At 46.5% G+C, this 21,179-nt stretch overlaps 1 protein-coding gene across 1 annotated transcript; it reads right to left on the bottom strand.

The window, feature by feature from the left end:
- Positions 1-229: 229 nt before the first annotated feature.
- On the bottom strand, positions 230-16,110 carry LOC125506617 (cell number regulator 2-like). Its single transcript, XM_048671407.1, has 6 exons — positions 15,921-16,110; positions 15,720-15,820; positions 3,999-4,095; positions 3,810-3,881; positions 3,471-3,683; positions 230-565 (listed from the first exon to the last, which is right to left on the bottom strand). Exons 1-6 carry the CDS (start codon positions 16,108-16,110, stop codon positions 504-506), a joined length of 735 nt encoding a protein of 244 aa, XP_048527364.1. The 3' UTR covers positions 230-503.
- Positions 16,111-21,179: the final 5,069 nt, after the last annotated feature.

Here is a 21,179-nt window from a genome sequence, read left to right as displayed (position 1 = left end):
TGCATATCTAAGTCCTACGTTATTGATTTTACGCTAAGATTCGTGCAAGCATATTTTTTTTGTAGTTTGATCGAATCACTTAAATGTTTATTAACAAGGACATATCTAGATGTGCACTAGACAGACCTAGTTTGATACTAGTTCAGTTGGTTTCACTCCATTTTCCACCACTAAGAATGTGTAAACATTGCAGGTAAAAGTGAAAGGCGCATGCACTCGCAGAAAGCTCGAAGCAGAAGTTGAAAGTTACATTGATCATGGATATAAACGTCTATACAGTCCACACGCTCAATAACACGCATATAGCACATAAAGAAGGCATTGATACAATTATACCGATTCGAATATCTATGGAAACAACTCATATGGTGGAAGGCGGACACACATACACTCGATCATAAACATAATCTGATGACAGGACCGGCGTAGAAGCTGGCATGCACTGCGTGCAGTAGTCGACTAATATGCATGCAGTAGTCGACTGATCGGAAGATGCGGACGCACTAACGAGTCATCCCTGGGTTCATCTGGGGCGCGGCGGTCGCAGCGCCGTTCTCCTGCCATCCTGTAGAGCCGACACGAAAGTTGATTAAAACAGGCAGTGCCGGTGATACGTACTCCCTCCATTACATTAGAGAGGCACTGTATTTTATAATACTTTGTATTATCCTGAAACTGCTGGCACGTTGCTACTTTCTATAGTTAGTTACGGGCAACTCCGAAAATTGCCTTGGGAGCTCGGTCTCCAAGGAGGCCATTAAATTCAAATTTCATCAAAATTCTTATTTTTTACATTTCAAAAAAGTCTGAAAAAAACACATATGTGTTTAAATTTTCAGGGCAAAATACGTTGAAATGAGGGCTGTGTAAAAAAGACAAATCTGGGGCTTTTTAACAAATGATACTATTCCTCCTCCCAGACCATGTATTTCATCCTGAAATTTTACACACATACACATAACATCCTTATTTACATGCACAAATGTTTTCAGATTTTTTTGAAACCGAAAAGTTTGAATTTTAAATTTTTCAAAAAAACCCTCCATAGAGGCCGAGAGCCAAACGTCCATTCTTCAGGAATCTCCAACTATGACCCTTAAATAGACCATCATATCCGTCCAAGAACCGGTGGGTATCAGTCCGCGGACAATGATGTGGGAGAACGTCATCCAATGCTTATTCACTAATGATCCAATGCTTATATATTTATTTATTTGATATTCTAGATAGTAATATGTTTTATACTCCCTCCAGTCCTTTTTTCTCTGAGTTCTTCGTCCAGCCCGCATACCAAGGAGAGAAGAGGGCAGCAAAATTTGGACGGTTTTATCCCTGGATTGCTAGGGAAGGGACATTGGGAAGTTGGCCCAGAGCAACGCATTATTCCCACGCCCATGTTCTCCTCTCTCCATTTCCCTGCATGCATACGGCTTCTCTCTCTGCATTAATGTGGCTCCTCTCTCTCTGTGCAAAAGAGAGCTAGCAGATTGGTTCGTGGAACGGTGGATAGGAATTAATGCGCGCATGTGGTACGGTCGGATAAGAAAAGGCAGGGGCACAGTCAGAAAGACCAGCCAAAAAAAAGCTACGCGCAGACCATTGCGGGAAAACTAAAATTTTCTAAGACGCAAAGAAAAAAGGACTGGAGGGAGTATATTTTTGGTCAAACATAAATAACATCTTATTAAGGGAAACTGAAACTAGAACTTCCAATATTTTGGAGCGAAGGTACGTAGTATATGTAGTACTAAAAAATAATATCACTATAGAAACTCTCTTGCGAATACGAATTCAAAAATATAATTTTTATGTCATATAATTATAATTTTCTGCTAGTGAAATCCTACTGTCAAAGTTTGGTCGAAAATACAAGGGAGATTTTAAAACCCGGACGGAGAAAGTACTGTTTAGTGCATAATCAACCGTTTTATCAAAGAAAATAATTCGAGGATTGGCGTCTTCAAAGAATTCATGAAGTATTTGTCACTTTCATGTTGTGTCTCGTATAGTGACAGGAGGGAGTCACTGCTAAACCACCTCAATATTCCTGTATTAGTATGTTTTTTGTGTGACATAAATTGTTCGTACTTACATCATATTAATTATAATATTTTTAGCAGTGACTCCCTCCTGTCACTATACGAGACACAGCATGAAAGTGACAAATACTTCATGAATTCTTTGAAGACGCCAATCCTCCATTACATTAGAGAGGCACTGTATTTTATAATACTTTGTATTATCCTAAAACTGCTGGCACGTTGCTAGTTTCTATAGTTAGTTACGGGCAACTCCGAAAATTGCCTTTGGAGCTCGATCTCCAAGGAGGCCTTTAAATTCAAATTTCAAATTTCATCAAATTCTTATTTTTTACATTTGAAAAAAGTCTGAAAAAATACAGATATACATGAAGGGATAACACACATGTGTTTAAATTTTCAGGGCAAAATACGTTGAAATGAGGGTTGTGCAAAAAAGACAAATCTGGGGCTTTTTAACACATGATACTATTCATCCTCCCAGGCCATGAATTTGCCATTTTCGTAAAGGTCGTATATATTCAATGTATTTCATCCTGAAATTTTACACACATACACATAACATCCTTATTTACATGCACAAATGTTTTCAGATCTTTTTGAAACCGAAAAGTTTAAATTTTGAATTTTTTGGAAAAAAGCCTCCATAGAGGCCGAGAGCCATACGTCCATTCTTCAGGAATCTCCAACTATGACCCTTAAATAGACCATCATATCCTTCTGAGAACCGGTGGGTATCAGTCCACGGACAATGATGTGGGAGGACGTCATCCAATGCTTATTCACTAATAATCCAATGCTTATATATTTATTTATTTGATATTCTAGATAGTAATATGTTTTATATATTTTTGGTCAAACATAAATAACATCTTATTAAGGGAAACTGAAACTAGAACTTCCAATATTTTGGAGCGAAGGTACGTAGTATATGTAGTACTAAAAAAAATAATATCACTATAGAAACTCTCTTGCGAATACGAATTCAAAAATATAATTTTTGTGTCATATAATTATAATTTTCTGCTAGTGAAATCCTACTGTCAAAGTTTGGTCGAAAATACAAAGGAGATTTTAAAACCCGGACGGAGAAAGTACTATTTAGTGCATAATCAAGCGTTTTATCAAATAAATAATTAGAGGATTGGTGTCTTCAAAAAAATCATGAAGTATTTGTCACATTCATGTTGTGTCTCGTATAGTGACAGGAGGGAGTCACTGCTAAACCACCTCAATATTCCTGTATTAGTATGTTTCTTGTGTGACATAAATTGTTCGTACTTACATCATATTAATTATAATATATTGTATGACTTACTCCGGCGATATAGTATAACGCAAATCTTATACGTTATGATATTGTAATTGTTTGTCAAAGTCTGGTCCGGCTAAGTGAAATACGTAAAGAGAGAGCAGGATGGATTGCTTCACCGGCGCTCATGTCGAAGCCGCGGCTCTTGAGCTCGCGGTACTCCTGGCAGAGGGCGCAGGCCTCGCAGAACATGTGGACGCAGCAGTCGGGGCAGGGCTTCTCCTGGAGGCCATACTGTTCCCGCAGCTTGGAGCGGTAGTAGCAGGAGTAGAGGCAGCCCAACCCTGCAAACCAGTTGAGCAGCAGATACCCGGTCCCGCTCAGGCAGCAAGCTGAGATCGTTCGTTGCCGGATCAATACCAAGACCATGTCATTCAGCAATTAACAAAGGCATACCGAAACATAAAATACTGCTAATCATCAGATCGTGGGGGTTTAATTAAGACAAATGGACTGACATGTGTCTCCCTTGTCGACGATCGCGGCGATCCTCCCGAAGGTGACGCAGGGGCAGAAGAAGGTCAGGCAACCTGCAGCACAGCACAGGTGGTAATGAGCCCGGCCGTCGATCACAGTTGAGAAACCACAACGAGGCACGCATGGGAACCGAAAGCATGACCAGTAGAACGGGAGGAGAGAGCTCTTACAGCCGCCAACGTCGTCGAAGCAGCCGCACAGGCCACTGGACCAGGAAGTGTTGGCCATGGGGGGCGCCGGTGCTGCTTGCCTGCTGTGTGAGCGGCCCTGTACGCGGGGTGTGCCTCGTATTTAAGGGCGGAGTCGCGTTATTCCGGACGACGACTGACTGGCCATTTTCCACGCGACAAAAATGCAGTCTCTCGCGTGCGCCATGCGCTCTGAAGATTCATAACCGTGAGAAGCGGGAAATGGGTACTACGAGCGTGGACTACACGCTCGGTCCACGCTCGGATGAGAAAGGTATCATACTAGACTCTATAGCCGGACTGCAAATCTGACCTCTCAAACGCCGGTCGCACCGATCAAGCCTCAAATACCTATTCAACAATGAATACCTCCAATCCACACTATTACATGCAACGTAAACCTAATATTAAGCGGAGCTCGTCCGGCTCCGTCGTGCCCATGTCCGGCGGCCGGCAACGCTCCCGAGAGTGTTGGTCCCATCGCCGGTAAGGTAGAGTAGGACATGAGACACGACATGGCTCATGGGAGTCGAGGCCACGCCGTCTTCCATGCCTTACTCTTTCTCGTCCAAGCCCGCAAGTGTCGATTGACATGAGATCGATGATGGATCCGTTCTAGGAGGAGCCGATAACGTCCACCAGGACACGGTTGCGCAAGCATTAGTGTGCACCACACGGGGTGACGGAGTGCTCGCGCTGGTTTATTGCGGACTCTGCCTGTCGTATGAGTGTGCGAGCGCATCATGGGCGCGTCCACAGCGGGCTGGACCATGCGCAGGAATGGGTGTTGGCGTGGGGGTCGTGGCCCAACGCTGGCCCGGGTATAAGATCACGGTGATCCTTGTAATGGCGTGGGGTGTGGAGTTTGAGCTTCGGAAAAGCTGTTCGAGCAGCGGGCGTTTGTGCGCCGGAAAAACCATTGTGTCCACCGTGCCATCTCTTCCTTCTTCTTCCTTTGGTTTGAACCGGCGAGAGACAGTGAGAGTGACGGGAGGGTGAGCTAGGGCAAGGTTTCGGCGCCAACACAGCTATCCTCAGAGCGATGGTACGCAAAGCTCTGCACACCGACATTATCCATCAACTCGTCATCACACGGTTAAGATGCTCAACGACATTGGACCGTGCACTCTTGTAGCCCGTAAAGTCAATTGAGAGCTACTCCCTCCGTCCTTGATATAAGAGCATTTTGACACTAAACTAGTATAAAAAACGCTGTTATATTATGGGACAGAGGGAGTACAAGAAAAGGCAACTAGCAAGGGGAGTGCTAGTGTGGCACTCCTTATCTGACTTGGTAAGAGCATCTTTAGCCACGTATCCCTAATTCGATTCCCTCAAACGTTTACGGAAGTGGCCGGGCGTGTCTATTTTGAGCCCCTGTTTGTCCATCCGCGCAGCCACAATTTTTACTTTCTTCCTCATATGTCCGATCAGTTGCATGTGATAGGTGGAGATGAAGAGAGAGAAAGAAAAAATAAAGAAAGAAAGAGAAAAGGTGGTCCGGGATGGGGCCGCGTCCTACGTGGCGGATTGACCGGGCGCGCCCAAGCATGTTCGGGAGCCCTCTTTTTTTTTAAAAAGAGGATGACCCCCGGCCTCTGCATCAATTGATGCATGCAGCCATATTATTAAATAAAAATATAACAAAGTCTTAAGGTTCAAAAAAGCTCATAAACGGAGCAGTAGCCGAAAGAAAAGAAAAAAATCTGAAAAGCGTCACCTCCAGCGATATAGAACTGAAAAGTGCCACATCCGGCAATAAAAAACAAGCTATGATGCCTACACACCTAGCCTATTATTAGCTCGCCACCTAAATCGGGTAAAGATAGCCCGTGTGACCGTCTCCCAGCGGTTGCACCTAATAACCAAAGGCTCCCTAAAGTTCGCATGTGTGAGTAAGAACCACATACGGATGCAAGTTGTAACTCTGTAGATAACCTACACAAAATTAGTGAATTTTGTCCCATTAAAAATCATATCATTCCTAGTGTTCTATATAGCCTAGAATAGTGCACATATTCCTATCCGAATATGTTTAGCTATGTATGTTCATTTCATTAAGCCACGTCCTAAATAACGTGTTTATGATCCGTGGGGTGTGAACGTTAAAAGCTATATGAATTGACCGCCATAAAAATTTTGCAAGAGGACATTCAAGAAAGAGGTCTTTAATCATTTCATTTTGATCACAAAAACTGCACCTGGAGTTACCAATCTAATAACTTTTCACCAAGTTATCTTTATATTCCAAATGTGCAAAGACCTCGACAATGGCCCGGAATCAATTAGGTCCGAATACATGAATTTCACTGAGAAGATTCCGTTCGTGGTTAACTTCCAGCGAATTGTATATGCCTGATCGGATATAGGTGAACATTCATCAACCTACAGACTACGTGCAGCCAAGCATTCCAACGTTCCCCAACTAAGGATCTCCTAAATTGGATATTAAGCGGTATCGAGTTTAATACTGTGGCAACATAATCCTCCTTACGTTGCACAATATTATATAAGAAGGGATATTGCAAAGCCAAAGGCGTCTCCCCTTGCCATGTATCCTCCCAGAGTCTAGTAGTGGTCCCATTACCAACTAGGAACTTCATCTATTGGAAGAAAGTTACTTTCATCCTCATTAATCCCTTCCAGAAGGGTGGGTGCCTTGGCCTAGCGGTGACCTGGGCCAAAGTCTTAGAGTGTAGATTCTTATTCCGCAAGATTTGTACCCACATACCATCAGTCTCAATAGATAGTCTGTATAGCAGTTTGCTAAGAAGACATCTATTCTTTACTTCTAAATTTTTTATCCCTAACCCACCCTGATCTTTTGGTCTACAAATGATATCCCATCTAGCCAATATGTACTTCTTCTTGGCCTCATCACTTTGCGAAGAGAATCGGGATCTATAGAAGTCAAGTCTTTTCCATACCCCTACCGGCACCTCAAAGAAAGATAGAAGGAACATCGGCAGACTCGTCAAAACTGAATTTATCAGAACCAACCGACCTCCGTAAGACATTATCTTGCCCTTCCACCAGCTCAGTTTCTTTTCAAATCGATCTTCTATACATTTCCAATCATTGTTTGCTAAACGTCTATGATGAATTGGGATCCCTAGATAACTAAAAGGTAAGGGTCCCATTTTAGAATCGAACAAATTTCTATAGTCATCTTGTTCCTCTTTGGCTCGCCCAAAGAAAAACAATTCACTTTTATTGAAGTTAATTTTGAGCCCATGTAGTTGCTCAAAAAGGCATAATACAAGCTTCATATTCCTAGCTTTTGCAAGATCATGTTCCATGAATATAATAGTATCATCCGCGTATTGTAGAACGAAGACACCCCCCTCTACAAGGTGGGGGACGAGTCCTCCTACTTGGCCACTCTCTTTGGCCCGACCAATAAGTATTGCCAACATATCCGCTACAATGTTAAACAACACATGAGACATGGAGTCTCCCTGTCGTAACCCCTTATGTGTCTGAAAATAATGTCATGTATCACCATTGACTTTTATTCCAACACTACCTTTCTGTATGAATGAATCCACCTGAGATCTCCAAGATTCGCTGAGCCCCTTCATACATAAAGCTTGCTATAAGAAGGGCCATTTGACCTTATCATAGTCTTTTTCAAAATCCACTTTGAAGATCACACCATCTAGTTCCTTCATATGGATTTCATGCAACGTTTCATGTAGGATCACAACCCCTTCAAGGATGTGTCGTCCTGGCATGAAAGCAGTTTGAGTTGGTTGCACAACCGAATGGGCAATCCGTGTCAACCTGTTCGTGGCATCCTTTGTAAAAATCTTAAAGCTTACATTGAAAAGACAGATCAGTCTGGATTGCTCAATACGAATAGCCTAAACCTTCTTTCGTAATAGCATTAATTTTCCAAAATTGAGGTGAAACAAGTTTAAGTGACCATCGAACAAATCATGGAACATAGGCATAAGATCTCCCTTTATGATATGCCAGCATTTCTGATAAAATTCCGCCGGAAACCCATCCGGCCTAGGGGTTTTATTATGCTTCATTTGCGTTATTGCATCAAACATCTATTTCTCAGTGAACAGGGCAGACAACACCTCATTCTCTTCTAAGTTAAGTTGAGGTATGTCCGTGATTGCACTCTCATCTAGAGCTACGAAACTTTCTTCGGGTGCTCCAAAAAGCTTCTTATAATACTCAGAGATGTACAATTTTAGGTTCTCATGTCCTACAATTGTACACTCATCTTGTTCGAGCTGAATTATCTTCTTCTTTCTATGCTTCCCATTGGCTACCATGTCGAAGAACTATCTATTATGATCTCCTTGGACGATCTTAGAAACCTTTGCTCTAAGCACCCATTTCATCTCCTCGTCTCTCACAAGGGTTTGTAACTTCTTCTCAGCCTCATTCTTAATATCTCGCTCAGACATATTAGGAAGGGTGTGGACTCCTCTTTCAAATCAAGTTCATTAATAATTTGTGTCAGTCTCTCCTTTTCAACTTTATAAATACCACTTTGGTTTTTGGCCCATCCCCTCAAGAATTGGCGCAAATGTCTAATTTTGTTTTGCCATCTTTCCACATGAGAAGTACCACCAGACTCCCTAGCCCATTCTGTCGCAATGAGCTCCATGAAGCCCTTCCTCTCAAACCATCCTAGTTGGAAAGAGAAAGTATTTATGTTGCCCACATGGGTCAATTCCCTGGAATCAACCAGTAGTGGGGCATGGTCAGAAATGGCCCTCTGTAGAGCACGAACCGTTACCCGTGGAAATTTATGTTCCCACTCAACACTAATGAGAACCCTGTCCAATTTCTCGTAAGTAGGAATTGGCGAGGAATTAGCCCACATGAATTGTCTACCAGTGAGGTCAATCTCCCTCAAGTTGAGACTTTCAATGATGGTATTAAACATGAATGACCACCTTCCATCGAAATTTTCATTATTTTTCATCTTGTCTTCTAATGATATTGAAATCTCCTCCAACCATAATGGGCAACCTTTCATCCCCACAAATTGTCACTAAATCTATGAGGAAGTCAGGCTTAAGCTCTGGTAGCGCCGCACCATATACGGCCACCAAAGCCCATCTGAAGCCATCAATTTTTGATCTTACACAAAATTTGACAGCAAATTCACCGTGAACCACATTTAGCACCTCTAAAGTTTCGCACTTCACCCCAAGTAGGATCCCTCCAGATCGCCCTCTTGGAGGTAGACAGTGGCACTCAAAATCAACCCCACCTGAAATGGTGTTGAGAAACTAGGGAGTGAAATTATCTCCACCCGTCTCTAATAAAGCCATGAAATCCAATTTTTTCTATATCGATGTATCACTAAGGAATCTTCTTTTAACCAAGTCCGCTAGACCTCTGCTATTTCAGAATATTCCTTTCATATTTCATCATGGATTTTTTTTCTTTTGTTTAACTCTCGCACTCCTACGCACAGTCGATGCAGGATAAACCTTCCTCTTCTAGGTTCTTTTTAGTTTATACTTCATCCACTGGTGCACGTCGGTCCTAAACAAACGGTTTTTAACCCCTTTCCGCGACGCCATATGGAACCGTCTCCAAGTGAGTGTGGGGATAGGGGGTCCTTCCCACACGACCCAGAAACCGTCGGGGATAGGGAGCCTTGATGCATACAATTGTCCTTGTATAACCGTTTCCGATATCTCGAATATCTCAAATGCTTCATCCTTGCCACTCGTTTGTGCTTTCATTGCCATCGCAGTCGGAGTTTTGTGGTTCTGCCTAAAACCAGGCAGATTCCAGGCATGGCAGTTTTCTAGGTAGATTCTAGGAATGGGAGATTTACGATGCCTGATATATCCCAAACAGTTCATGATTATAAACCGTGTACTATAGGTAGACAATCACGTACATTTAGTTTTCCCGCACCGTATGTGATAGTGTCTGACATCACACACGCTTTGCAAATGGCAACTGTGTGCATGCTTGCACACGTTTCCTCTCTGTGAACCGTCTCGGATTATGGTGTATATTGCAAATGTTTGTGTTTTACCAACCGTGTGTGCCGTAATGACCTACACAACGTAATTTCGCCCTAATGTAATTACTGCTATTTAAAATTGTACCCAATTTAAACTTGAAAGTAGGCTATAGCTTTATTCATATCCATCAGGTTCAAACAATCAATGCATTATTCGATTCATAGGTACATATGTTTAAGAATTACAGAAGCACCAAATAAAGAATGATGTATCAAGGTTCTATACTTGTACTATTACAGATGGTAAAGAAAGAGGCGATAGACATTCCATTTGCTGAACAAGGTGAAGCGGAATGGCCCTATTGTGCTCTCCTGGATGCAGAAGGCATGCAAGACTCTAGTCCAACCCCCTGTGATGGCCGGCCGCCAATCATGTAGTTTGAGAGGTACTCTTGAGTAAACTGCTTCAGAATCCACTGCAAAAGAAAAAAGATTCAGATATTGTCATCTAACACAACTCATTACGGGCAGTAAAAAGAAGGCTATAGGGTTCTTACTTACCATCCTGCAGTTCACTGTTGTCTTGCATAAAGCGTAAACAAATAGTTCGATTGACATCTTTGGACCCATTTTAATAACAATCTTTATCAGTTTCCTCACTTGATGTTGGTTCATGAATATCTCATTGTCCCATACGCAGAAAGGGTCGAAGTGTGGATCTTTGGCAATGATATATGTACCTAAAAGCACCAACTTAATATTAGAAGCTAAACAACAATTGAAAATGATGTAGTACAACACTCCATTCATCCCATTATATAAGATTTTATTACCTATATATCTAGACATCATCAGAACATTAAGATAACACTCTTTCTTGTTGTTATGTAGCCTGGGATTGCATATTTAGTCATTCAGTACAATGCATGTCGCTAAAAAACAATTGAAAAACGAAAAAGCATATTAACTGCAATATCCTTAACAGCAACCAAATATCGTAATTCATAGTAGTATTGTTGAAACTGTTATTGACGAAATTGAACTGCACAGCAAATAGTTGCACATATAGAGCATCACATTGTGAAGAACTGAAACAAACAAGTCATAAGGACATCTCTAGGCGATCCTTAAAAAGTTAAAGGACTAAAACCCTTAGTGGATATATATATATATATATATATATATATATATATATACTCCAGCAATTTTTGGCCTTTTTTAGTCGATCCCTTAAACTTAAGGTTGTAAACTTCAATTTGATCAAGTTCAAAGCAGGTTCAATCGAAAGTAGCATGCATTCAAATATAAATATAGATAGTTTTGCATAACCGACAATAAAACATAAATTTAAACTAAGCTAAACTACTTTCGGTCGAAGTAGAGGTCGAGCCAATCCTTCCTCATCATGTACGGTGTGCCGTGAGCCGGGTCCGAGCCAGTACCGTCGTCGGGGTCGTTGGGGAAGGCACTCCTCCACTCGTCGACGTCAATCTCCTCATCCTCGGGGCCCACCTCGACGCCCTTCGCGCCGCCGTCGCCGCCGCCCTCCGCGCCGCCGTCCTCGCCACCTTCGACCTCGTCGTCAGAGGAGAGCGCGATAATCTCGCCGCCTTCCGCATCGCCGTCCTCGCCGCCTTCGACCTTGTCATCGAAGGAGAGCGTGATAACCTCGCCGCCATCCGCGCCGACAAAGATCACCCGCTCCGCCTCCACGAGCTCCGGGTGCTGCCGGCGGAGCTCTTGCATGTTTTTTTGGAACGTAGACGCATGATGCGTCCGGCTTTAAATTAATAAAGCCACTAGGCAGCATCCAACCGATTCAAACTCCACAACCACAAAACACTCTAGTTCAGCGGGCTCGCAGTCCCGGCAAAGAAAGATATTAAAGTTCAAGAGGATGCTAAAAGCACATAACCATAAAGATAATAAATGCAAAAGCTCAGTCTGGCGGATCTTGAGGTCTTGCTCTTGCCGTGCATGCTTTGATCTGCTCCATGATCTCGTTCATGCGCCCCTCGTCACGCTGCTTCCCCAATGGCGCCCAAGCCTGTAGGAAAATATGGCATTTGAAAAGAATCTCAGCTGGGTGAGCAGGGAATTTATGTTCGATGGTAATTTTGTTCCTCACAGTCCAAATGGACCAAAACAGCGCCCCAACGCAACGCCACACCACACGCGCGTTCGCACCCCTCTGTGCGGTTAATAAAGAAAGAAGGTCCGAGCTATTTTGCGGGTTCCAATTCTGCTTAAATGTGTCCCTAACAGCGCTCCACGCAAATCTAGCAAGGCAGCACTTGAAGAAGACATGGTTAGCATCCTCCCCAAGCCCGCAGATGGCACATGTCCCGTTTGCCGGCCCGTTGCGTTTGGCCACATTGTCCGAGGTTGGGAGACGATTGCGGAACATTTGCCCTAAAAAGATCTTGATTTTGAGTGGAATGCCAGCCTTCCACAACCCCCTGGCCATGTCAATCCCATTCCCCTCCGAAAGCTTCTTGTATAAGGATTTTACCGAGAATTTACGAGAAGCCGAAAGCTTCCAATCAATCTGATCTTGATCGTGGCTGAGACTCCATCCCTCGAGCTCAGCTACCAATGCCTCCCAAGCCGTCGCCTCTCCCGCTTCCAGAGGTCTGAAGAAGGAGATCGTCGGGGGGTGCACTCTAAGAGCATCAGCGACCGTAATGTGTGTGTCCGTGGCAAGCTGGTACAGCTGTGGATAGGACTGCCACAACGGCGTTTGACCCTTCCAGGAATCCAACCAAAACCGCGTGGACTTGCCATTGTTAACTATAAACTGGGCCCCAACCACAAACGCTGGCCTAACCGCTTGAATGCCATTCCAGAAGGGCGATCCTTTGGTTTTGGCCTTAAAGAGGTTGCCATCCGGGAAATACTTGGCCCGGAGAATATCAGCCCAGAGACCCTTCTCGTTTTGGGCAAGGCGCCACCACCATTTGGTAAGGAGAGCAACGTTCACCAGCTTCGAATTCGTGATCCCCAGACCACCGAACTTCTTAGGGCGACAGACCGCAGCCCATTTAACCAGATGGTATTTGCGCTTTGTCCCAGTTCCTTCCCAAAAGAACCGGGCGCGAGGCGTGTCAAGCTTGGCATGCACTCCATCTGCTAGGAGGAACATACCCATCGTAAAGATAGGCAAGGAGGATAAGCTAGAATTGGTCAAAATCAACCTGGCAGCAGAGGACATAAACCTACCTCTCCACGGACTAACCCGGTTCACCACTTTGCCGTAAAGTGGCGCCCAGTCGGCAATCGTCAAGTTTTTGTGGTTTATCGGTAGTCCCAAGTATTTGATCGGAAACTTCCCAATCTTACAATTGAGCAAGTTTGCGATTCTCCGACCTTTGTGACCAGCCATCCCTATGGTGATCACTTCGCTTTTGAGAAAATTAATCTTTAGACCCGAAAGAATTTCAAAAGTAATCAAAAGCAACTTAATAGTTGCAATGCTATGGTCGTCTGGCTCGAAAAGCAACATCGTGTCATCCGCGTATTGCAGATGGGTCACGCCACCGGGGATGAGGTGGGAAATCAACCCTTTGATGTGCCCCGCAGCCCTGGCTTTACTGATCAAAGCCGCCAAAGCGTCCGCAACGAAATTGAAGATCAAAGGAGAGCTAGGATCTCCCTGCCTAAGGCCGCGTTTGTTGCGAAAGAATTTGCCCATTACACCATTGATGGTCACAGCCGTGTGACCACTACTCACAAGGTGCATGATACGGTGGACAAAGCCCACATCAAAACCCTTTTTGATGAGGACCTATCGCACGAACTCCCACTTCACGCGATCGTACGCTTTTTCGAAATCTAACTTAAGGAGAACACCTATAGACTTGGTACGTTTGAGCTCATGCATGATTTCGAGAAGCGCTAACGGCCCTTCAAGAATATTACGCTGCTTGAGGAAACCCGATTGGCTAGGACTAATCACTCATTGTGCGACAGGCACCAAGCGGGAGGCGTAAGCTTTTGCACAAATCTTGAAAGGGACATTAATCAGAGTGATAGGCCGAAACTGCTTAATGTCGTCGGCCCCTTTAACCTTAGGTATCAGACTTATAGCCCCGTAGTTGAGATGAGATAGGTCAACGGTACCTAGCGCAAAGCCATTCACTAAGTCGTAGAAAAGAAATTTGAGCTTAGACCAGAACTTCTTGAAGAATTCCACCGGCCACCCATCCGGTCCGGGTGCCGTGCCCGTTTTCATATCGTGCACAGCACGATCTATTTCCTTCGGAAGGAAAGAGAGGACGAGCCCATCGTTCTCCTCCTGAGAGACCCGATCAGCAGGGTCCCAAAGGTCGTCCCGGAGGCATAGAGTTTTCTCCTCGGCCGTTCCCAACAGCCCGATGAAGAAATCATAGATGTGAGCTACGATGAGCTCATTGGAGAGTAAGAGCCCTTGATCGGATTGTAATCTAAGGATCGTACTTTTACGTTTTCTACCGTTAGCGTAAGCATGGAAATAGCCGGTATTAGCGTCTCCTTTGGTGACCCACTTGATCCCGCCCCTGCGGCGCCAGTACTCCTCTTCGGCCCGGAGTATGGCAAGAACTTGGCGTTCCAAGTCGTAGCGAGCGGCCCATTCACTCTCCGAGAAGGGCCGCCGGTCAGCCTCCAAGTCTAACGCGGCAATTGCCTCAAAAATTTGGGCCTGCTCTCGCTTGGATTCGCTGCCATGGTTAGCCCCCCAACCACGCAGGAAAGCCCTGAGTTTGCTTGCCGCTAAGTTCCAGCGCTCTGCCGGTCCCCGTTGCGGCCCAAGCTGGTGGCAGATCGTGTCCCAACGATCCAACACCATCTGAGCAAACCCCTCGGACTCAAACCACGCCGTTTCGAAATAGAATCGGGGGCTACGCCTAATATATTCCTCCCCCGAAGAAAATATCAACGGAACATGGTCCGAGCCGATTCTAGTTTCAGCCACCAGATTGCATAGGGGAAATAGAACCTCCCATTCGGGGGTAAAAAATACCCTATCCAACATGCTCCGGACCGGGCACAACTGCTTGTTTGTCCAAGTATACCTCGCACCGGTCCGAGCGGCCTCACGCAACGCCGATGCCGCTATGGCCGCATTGAACATGGACACCCGAGTCCAGTCAATGTTGGCGTTGTTCTTGTCCGCACCCGAGCGAATAAGATTGAAGTCTCCACCAACAACCAGGGGCAAATTGCTAGCTCGCTTGGTCCCTACCAAGTTAGTCAGTTCCTGAAGGAAAATAGCCGAGCGCGAGTGATCTGCAGGCCCATAAACGCACACCACTACCCACGAAAGGCCCGAGACGCGGTGTCTAATAGTAGCAGAAAGAAAGAATACACCAACCTCCCATTGCAAAACATCACAAATATCATTATTAAAGCCCATTAAGATACCACCCGAGTGGCCCGTGGAGGGCAACCAGTGCCAAGAGAAACGATGTAAGGGATCGAAAGCCAGAAGATCACGAAACGAGAAGTCAGCTTTGATCGTTTCCTGAAGGGCTACGACGTCAATCCTCTCTCTGGCAATGTACTCCTTGAGTTGTGTACGCCCCCCCCCCGTGGCCACAACATGAATGTTCCAAAAAAGATAACGCATTTAAATGATACGGTTGCGCAGGCGCACCCCCTGGATGCCACCGCTTTCGCCACGCGCTTCCTAGCCGGCATCCGACTGGAAGAAGGGATAACAGAGGCCTCCCTAGCCTCTGTCTCCTCCTCGGGCACTATCTCGCTGCCATCCGCACCCGGAACGCTGGTGCGCTGGATCTGTTCGTCCCCATGAGCAGCCGCAGCCGCCAGCATGGCCTGCGCTTCTTCCCGAGCACGAACCATAGAAATAATCTCACTACAAGGGTCACTAATCGCCATGCCACTATCATCCAGAATGCTAGCAAGCTAATCATCCGTAAAAGCATTCAAGATACGGTAAGATGGTAGGGGATTACCCGTAACCTCCAGGTTCTTGTCAGCGAGCCGCAGTTTTGCACTTTCCATCGACGTCAATTCTCCCAGCTTGGCCTTGGCGCGGGCGTTGGGGACCCGCGGTGTCACCGGAGTAGCCTTGGAGCGTCTTGCCTTGCTGCCCACGTCTGCCTTGCCCAACGCCTCCCCCAGCTCGCCACCCAGCGTCGTCATCGCCACCGTCGACACTGTCTTGGGGGCCGGCTTCCGCCCAGCCGTCTTCTTAGCCTGACGTCCCGCTGAGGGAGTCCTGGATTAGGGGGTGTCCGGATGGCCGGACTATACCTTCAGTCGGACTCCTGGACTATGAAGATACAAGATTGAAGACTCCGTCCCGTGTCCGGAAGGGACTTTCCTTGGCGTGAAAGGCAAGCTTGGAGATACGGATATGTAGATCTCCTACCATTGTAACCGACTCTATGTAACCCTAACCCTACCCGGTGTCTATATAAACCGGAGGGTTTTAGTCCGTAGGACAACATACACATCAACAATCATACCATAGGCTAGCTTCTAGGGTTTAGCCTCCTCGATCTCGTGGTAGATCTACTCTTGTACTACCCATATCATCAATATTAATCAAGCAGGACGTAGGGTTTTACCTCCATCGAGAGGGCCCGAACCTGGATAAAACTTCGTGTCCGTTGCCTCCTGTTACCATTCGGCCTAGACGCACAGTTCGGGACCCCTACCCGAGATCCGCCGGTTTTGACACCGACATTGGTGCTTTCATTGAGAGTCTGTAACGCCCCGAGACCGATGTGCCAGGTGTCCTCCAGTTACTCGTTGTTGTTGTCTTGTCTTTTGCTTGCGTGTTGCATCTTGCCATGTCATCATACGCATTGCATCATCATGTTTTAAAAACTTGCATCCGTCAGGGTTCTCCGAGTTCTCTCCATTGTCCGTTCTGAGCCCAACCTCACTTGCACGCGCCCGCGGCACGTCTGAAATATTATTTTATAAGTGGCCGGAAAATGTTCTCGGAATGGGTTGAAAGTTGGCGTGTGGTCTTGTTTTAGTGTAGATAGACCGCCTGTCAAGTTTCATTGCATTCGGTGTTCATTTGATAGTCCAACCGTTATATATAGCGGCAATAGTAGCCGGTCTAACGTCAGACGTTTTCGGTCTCTGGAAATAGTTGCCGGGCTGCACTCCTCTCCTCTCATCTCAGCCCAATCTCTCTTCACAGCCCACTACCTAACCGCCAGGACCTACCTAACCTCTTTCGTCAGTCCGCGGGCCTCCTCGCACGCGCGTCCGAAAGTTGTTCTGGACACGACCCGGGCAATCGTCACCATTGTGTCTGGATCATCCCCTAACATCTACAAAATATCTCCGTTTTCTCTGTTTGGTCTCCCTAGCCTATTTATCTAGGGCCGTCCGATTTAATCGGAGGGACCAAATACCCCTACCCAAAATTCACTTGTTATTTAAAGACCAAACCCTGAAACCTAGGGGAGCTGTCCCATCCATCAATCCCCATGCCACCGCCACCTTCCTCGTTTTCCCCATCTATCCAATCCATCGATCCCTCCCGATCTCTCCACCCAACCAGTGAGCCTCCTCCCGATCCCTTCCAAATCAATTGCAGTAGCCTCGCTCCGTTCAAGAGGAGCTCGACCCCAAGACTCCAGCCTCTCCCGCTCGAGGGCTCCCGAGCTGCACCAGGCCCCAAGCCGCCTCGAGCTCCCCTCGCCTCCACCTCGTCACTGCCTCGCCTCACCGGAGCTGCCTCCCCCGCCGGCGAGCACCTTCACCAGGTCGCCTCCGTCCAGGTCGCGCCACCCCTGCCATCTCCTTCTCCCTCGTGTTCTCTCCCTCGCCTCACCTCTCTCCCTATCTGTCTCCAGGGACACGAACCAGCAAGCCGCCATGGGCTCCCGAAGCATGGACTCCCGCTGCCTCGGCCCCGATCTGGACCGGATCCCCTCTCCTCCGCCGCCCTTGACCGCTCCTGCCGGATCCCGCCGGCTGGGCCCCGTCCCCGGCCACCGGTGCCCTCGCCGGAGACCACCTGCATCGCCAGCCGCTGCCCCTGCTTCCTCTCGTTGGAGACAGACGAGCGCCATGACCGCTTCAGCCGCTGCTCTGCTTCCGTTGACCACAACCACCCAAGGCCCAGCTCGCGCGCCTCCTCACCCCGACGGCCTCCTCCCCACCGAACCGGGCCATAGCCCATGGGTGAGCTGCCCCCAGCGCCTGCTCCTGTTGGCCCGTTTGCACCAGATTCGGCCCGATGCGTGTTTATTTCCTCTGTTGCGATTTTAGCTATTATCCGCAGGATTGCTGTTTTACAGAAAAGTCCCTGCTGTTCATGCATATAGTAACTTAATAACCGTGCATCGGATTAAAATGAATTATACATGAAACTTGCTTAGAATTTTGTCTAGTTTCATAATATCCAACTTTCATCCATGTTTAAAATGTTTAAAATGTTGTTTGATTAATTTTGCCCCTATGTCATGTTAAAATGCTTTAATTCATAACTAAATAACAGTAACTCAGAATTTAATAAATTTTATATGTAAATGGGGTAGAAAAATGCCTAGTTTAACATGATGCACTCACCTAGTATGTTTAACAACTCTAAAATTGTGTTTAGGGCAGAACAGTACCAAATCTATAATATGCTCATGAGGGGGTTTTCGGAATTGTTGTTCGTTGCTTCTGGCCTCATTTAACCTTGACTAGATAGGTAGTTTTCTTTTGCTTCACCTCTTTCCATGCTAACAACATTTAATCTTGTTGGTTACATAAACGAGAGAGAACTAAATAAGTCATGTGGTGTTTCGTCAATATGCAACGGAGTTGCATATTGAGCTCCACTTAATCTGTAGGATTGTTTGTGCACTTTGCCATGCCATGCCATGTATCATTAAACCGGACATGCATCATACTTGTTTGCGCATCGTGCCATGCTTATGTGGTGGTTGTTTACTATGTTGTTTGCTTCTTTCCGGTGTTGCTTCTTCGGGTTGGTTCCGATAACGTCGTGTTTGTGAGGACCCGTTCGACTACGCCTGTTTGTCTTCTTCATGGACTCGTTCTTCTTCCTTGCGGGATCTCAGGCAAGATGACCATACCCTCGAAATCACTTCTATCTTTGCTTGCTTGTTGCTCGCTCTTTTGCTATGCCTGTGTTGCGATACCTACCACTTGCTTGTCATGCCTCCCATATTGTTGAACCAAGCCTCTAACCCACCTTGTCCTAGCAAACCGTTGATTGGCTATGTTACCGCTTTGCTCAGCCCCTATTATAGCGTTGTTAGTTGCAGGTGAAGATTGAAGTTTGTTCCTTGTTGGAACATGGAGATGTTGTTCCTTGTTGGAACATGTTTACTTGTTGGGATATCACAATATATCTTATTTAATTAATGCATCTATATACTTGGTAAAGGGTGGAAGGCTCGGCCTTATGCCTGGTGTTTTGTTCCACTCTTGCCGCCCTAGTTTCCGTCATATCGGTGTTATGCTCCTGGATTTTTGCGTTCCTTACGCGGTTGAGCTATAATGGGAACCCCTTGACAGTTCGCCTTGAGTAAAACTCCTCCAGCAATGCCCAACATTGGTTTTACCATTCGCCACCTAGCCTCTTTTTCCCTTGGGTTTCACGGACTCAAGGGTCATCATTATTTTACCCCCCCGGGCCAGTGCTCCTCTGAGTGTTGGTCCAACCTGTCAGCTGCCGGTGGCCACCAGGGGCAACTCTGGGCTGGCTTACCCGTACCTAGGACAATCTGAGTGTGCCCTGAGAAAGAGATATGTGCAGCTCCTATCGGGATTTGTTGGCACATTCGGGCGGTGTTGCTGGTTTAGTTTTACCCTATCGAAATGTCTTGTTGTACCGGGATACCGAGTCTGATCGGAATGTCTCGGGAGGAGGTCTATTCCTTCGTTGATCGTGAGAGCTTGTGATGGGCTAAGTTGGGACACCCCTGCAGGGATTTGAACTTTCGAAAGTCGTGCCCGCGGTTATGGGCAGATGGGAATTTGTTAATGTCCGGTTGTAGATAACTTGAACCTTAACTTAATTAAAATACATCAACCGCGTGTGTTACCGTGATGGTCTCTTCTCGGCGGAGTCCGGGAAGTGAACACGGTGTTGGAGTTATGCTTGACGTAGGTTGCTCTAGGATCACTTCTTGATCATAGATTTTCGACCGTGCTTTTGCCTTCTCTTCTCGCTCTCATTTGCGTATGTTAGCCACCCTATATGCTACTCGCTTGCTGCAGCTCCACCTCATACCTTTACCTTTCCCATAAGCTTAAATAGTCTTGATCGCGAGGGTGCGAGATTGCTGAGTCCCCGTGGCTCACAGATACTTCCAAAACCAGCTTGCAGGTGCCGATGAGTCCGTGCAGATGACGCAACCAAGCTCAGGAGGAGCTCGATGAAGATCTTATCCTTTGTGTTGTTTCGTTCTAGTTGATCAGTAGTGGAGCCCAGTTGGGGTCGATCGGGGACCTTTTGTCGCATTTGGGGTTCTTCTTTTATTTTGGCTTCGTAGTCGGGCCTTGTTTGTATCTGATTGATGTAATGCTTTATTCATGTAATTGGGTGAAGTGGCGATTGTAAGCCAACTATGTATCTCTTTCCCTTATTATATTACATGGGTTGTGTGAAGATTACCTCACTTGCGACATATGCCTTCAATGCGATTATGCCTCTAAGTCGTGCCTCGACACGTGGGAGATATAGTCGCATCGAGGGTGTTACAGAGTCCCTCTGTGTCGTCGCCGTCAGGCTCGATGGCTCCTACGATCATCAATAGCGATGCAGTCCAGGGTGAGACCTTCCTCCCCGGACAGATCTTCGTCTTCGGCGGCTTCGCACTGCGGGCCAATTCTCTTGGCCGTCTGGAGCAGATCGAAAGCTACGCCCCTGGACGTCAGGTCAGATTGGGAAGTTTAAACTACACAGCTGACATCCGCGGAGACTTGATCTTCGACGGATTCGAGCCACTGCCGAGCGCGCCGCTCTGTCACGACGAGCATGATTTAGCTCTGCCGCTGAACAGTGCCCTGGAGGCCGCACCCGCGTCAGCTCCGATCCCTAATTCGGAGTCGACTGCGCCGATCGAGGATGGGCGGTTGGACGCCACCTCGGGGGCTGCGACCCTAACGGCGATTGAGCCGAACACCAGCCCCGCACTCCGCGAGACTCGTGACTCCAGGGAGCCGGACTCCTCTCCGGACTCCGAACCCTCCGCGCCCCTGCCGATTGAATCCGATTGGGCGCCGAT

The sequence above is a fragment of the Triticum urartu genome, chromosome 5, assembly GCF_003073215.2.
Source record: "Triticum urartu cultivar G1812 chromosome 5, Tu2.1, whole genome shotgun sequence".
In the NCBI taxonomy this organism is placed as follows: domain Eukaryota; kingdom Viridiplantae; phylum Streptophyta; class Magnoliopsida; order Poales; family Poaceae; genus Triticum; species Triticum urartu.
Note: the sequence above shows the minus strand (reverse complement) of the source record. Positions and strands in the feature narration are given on the sequence as shown.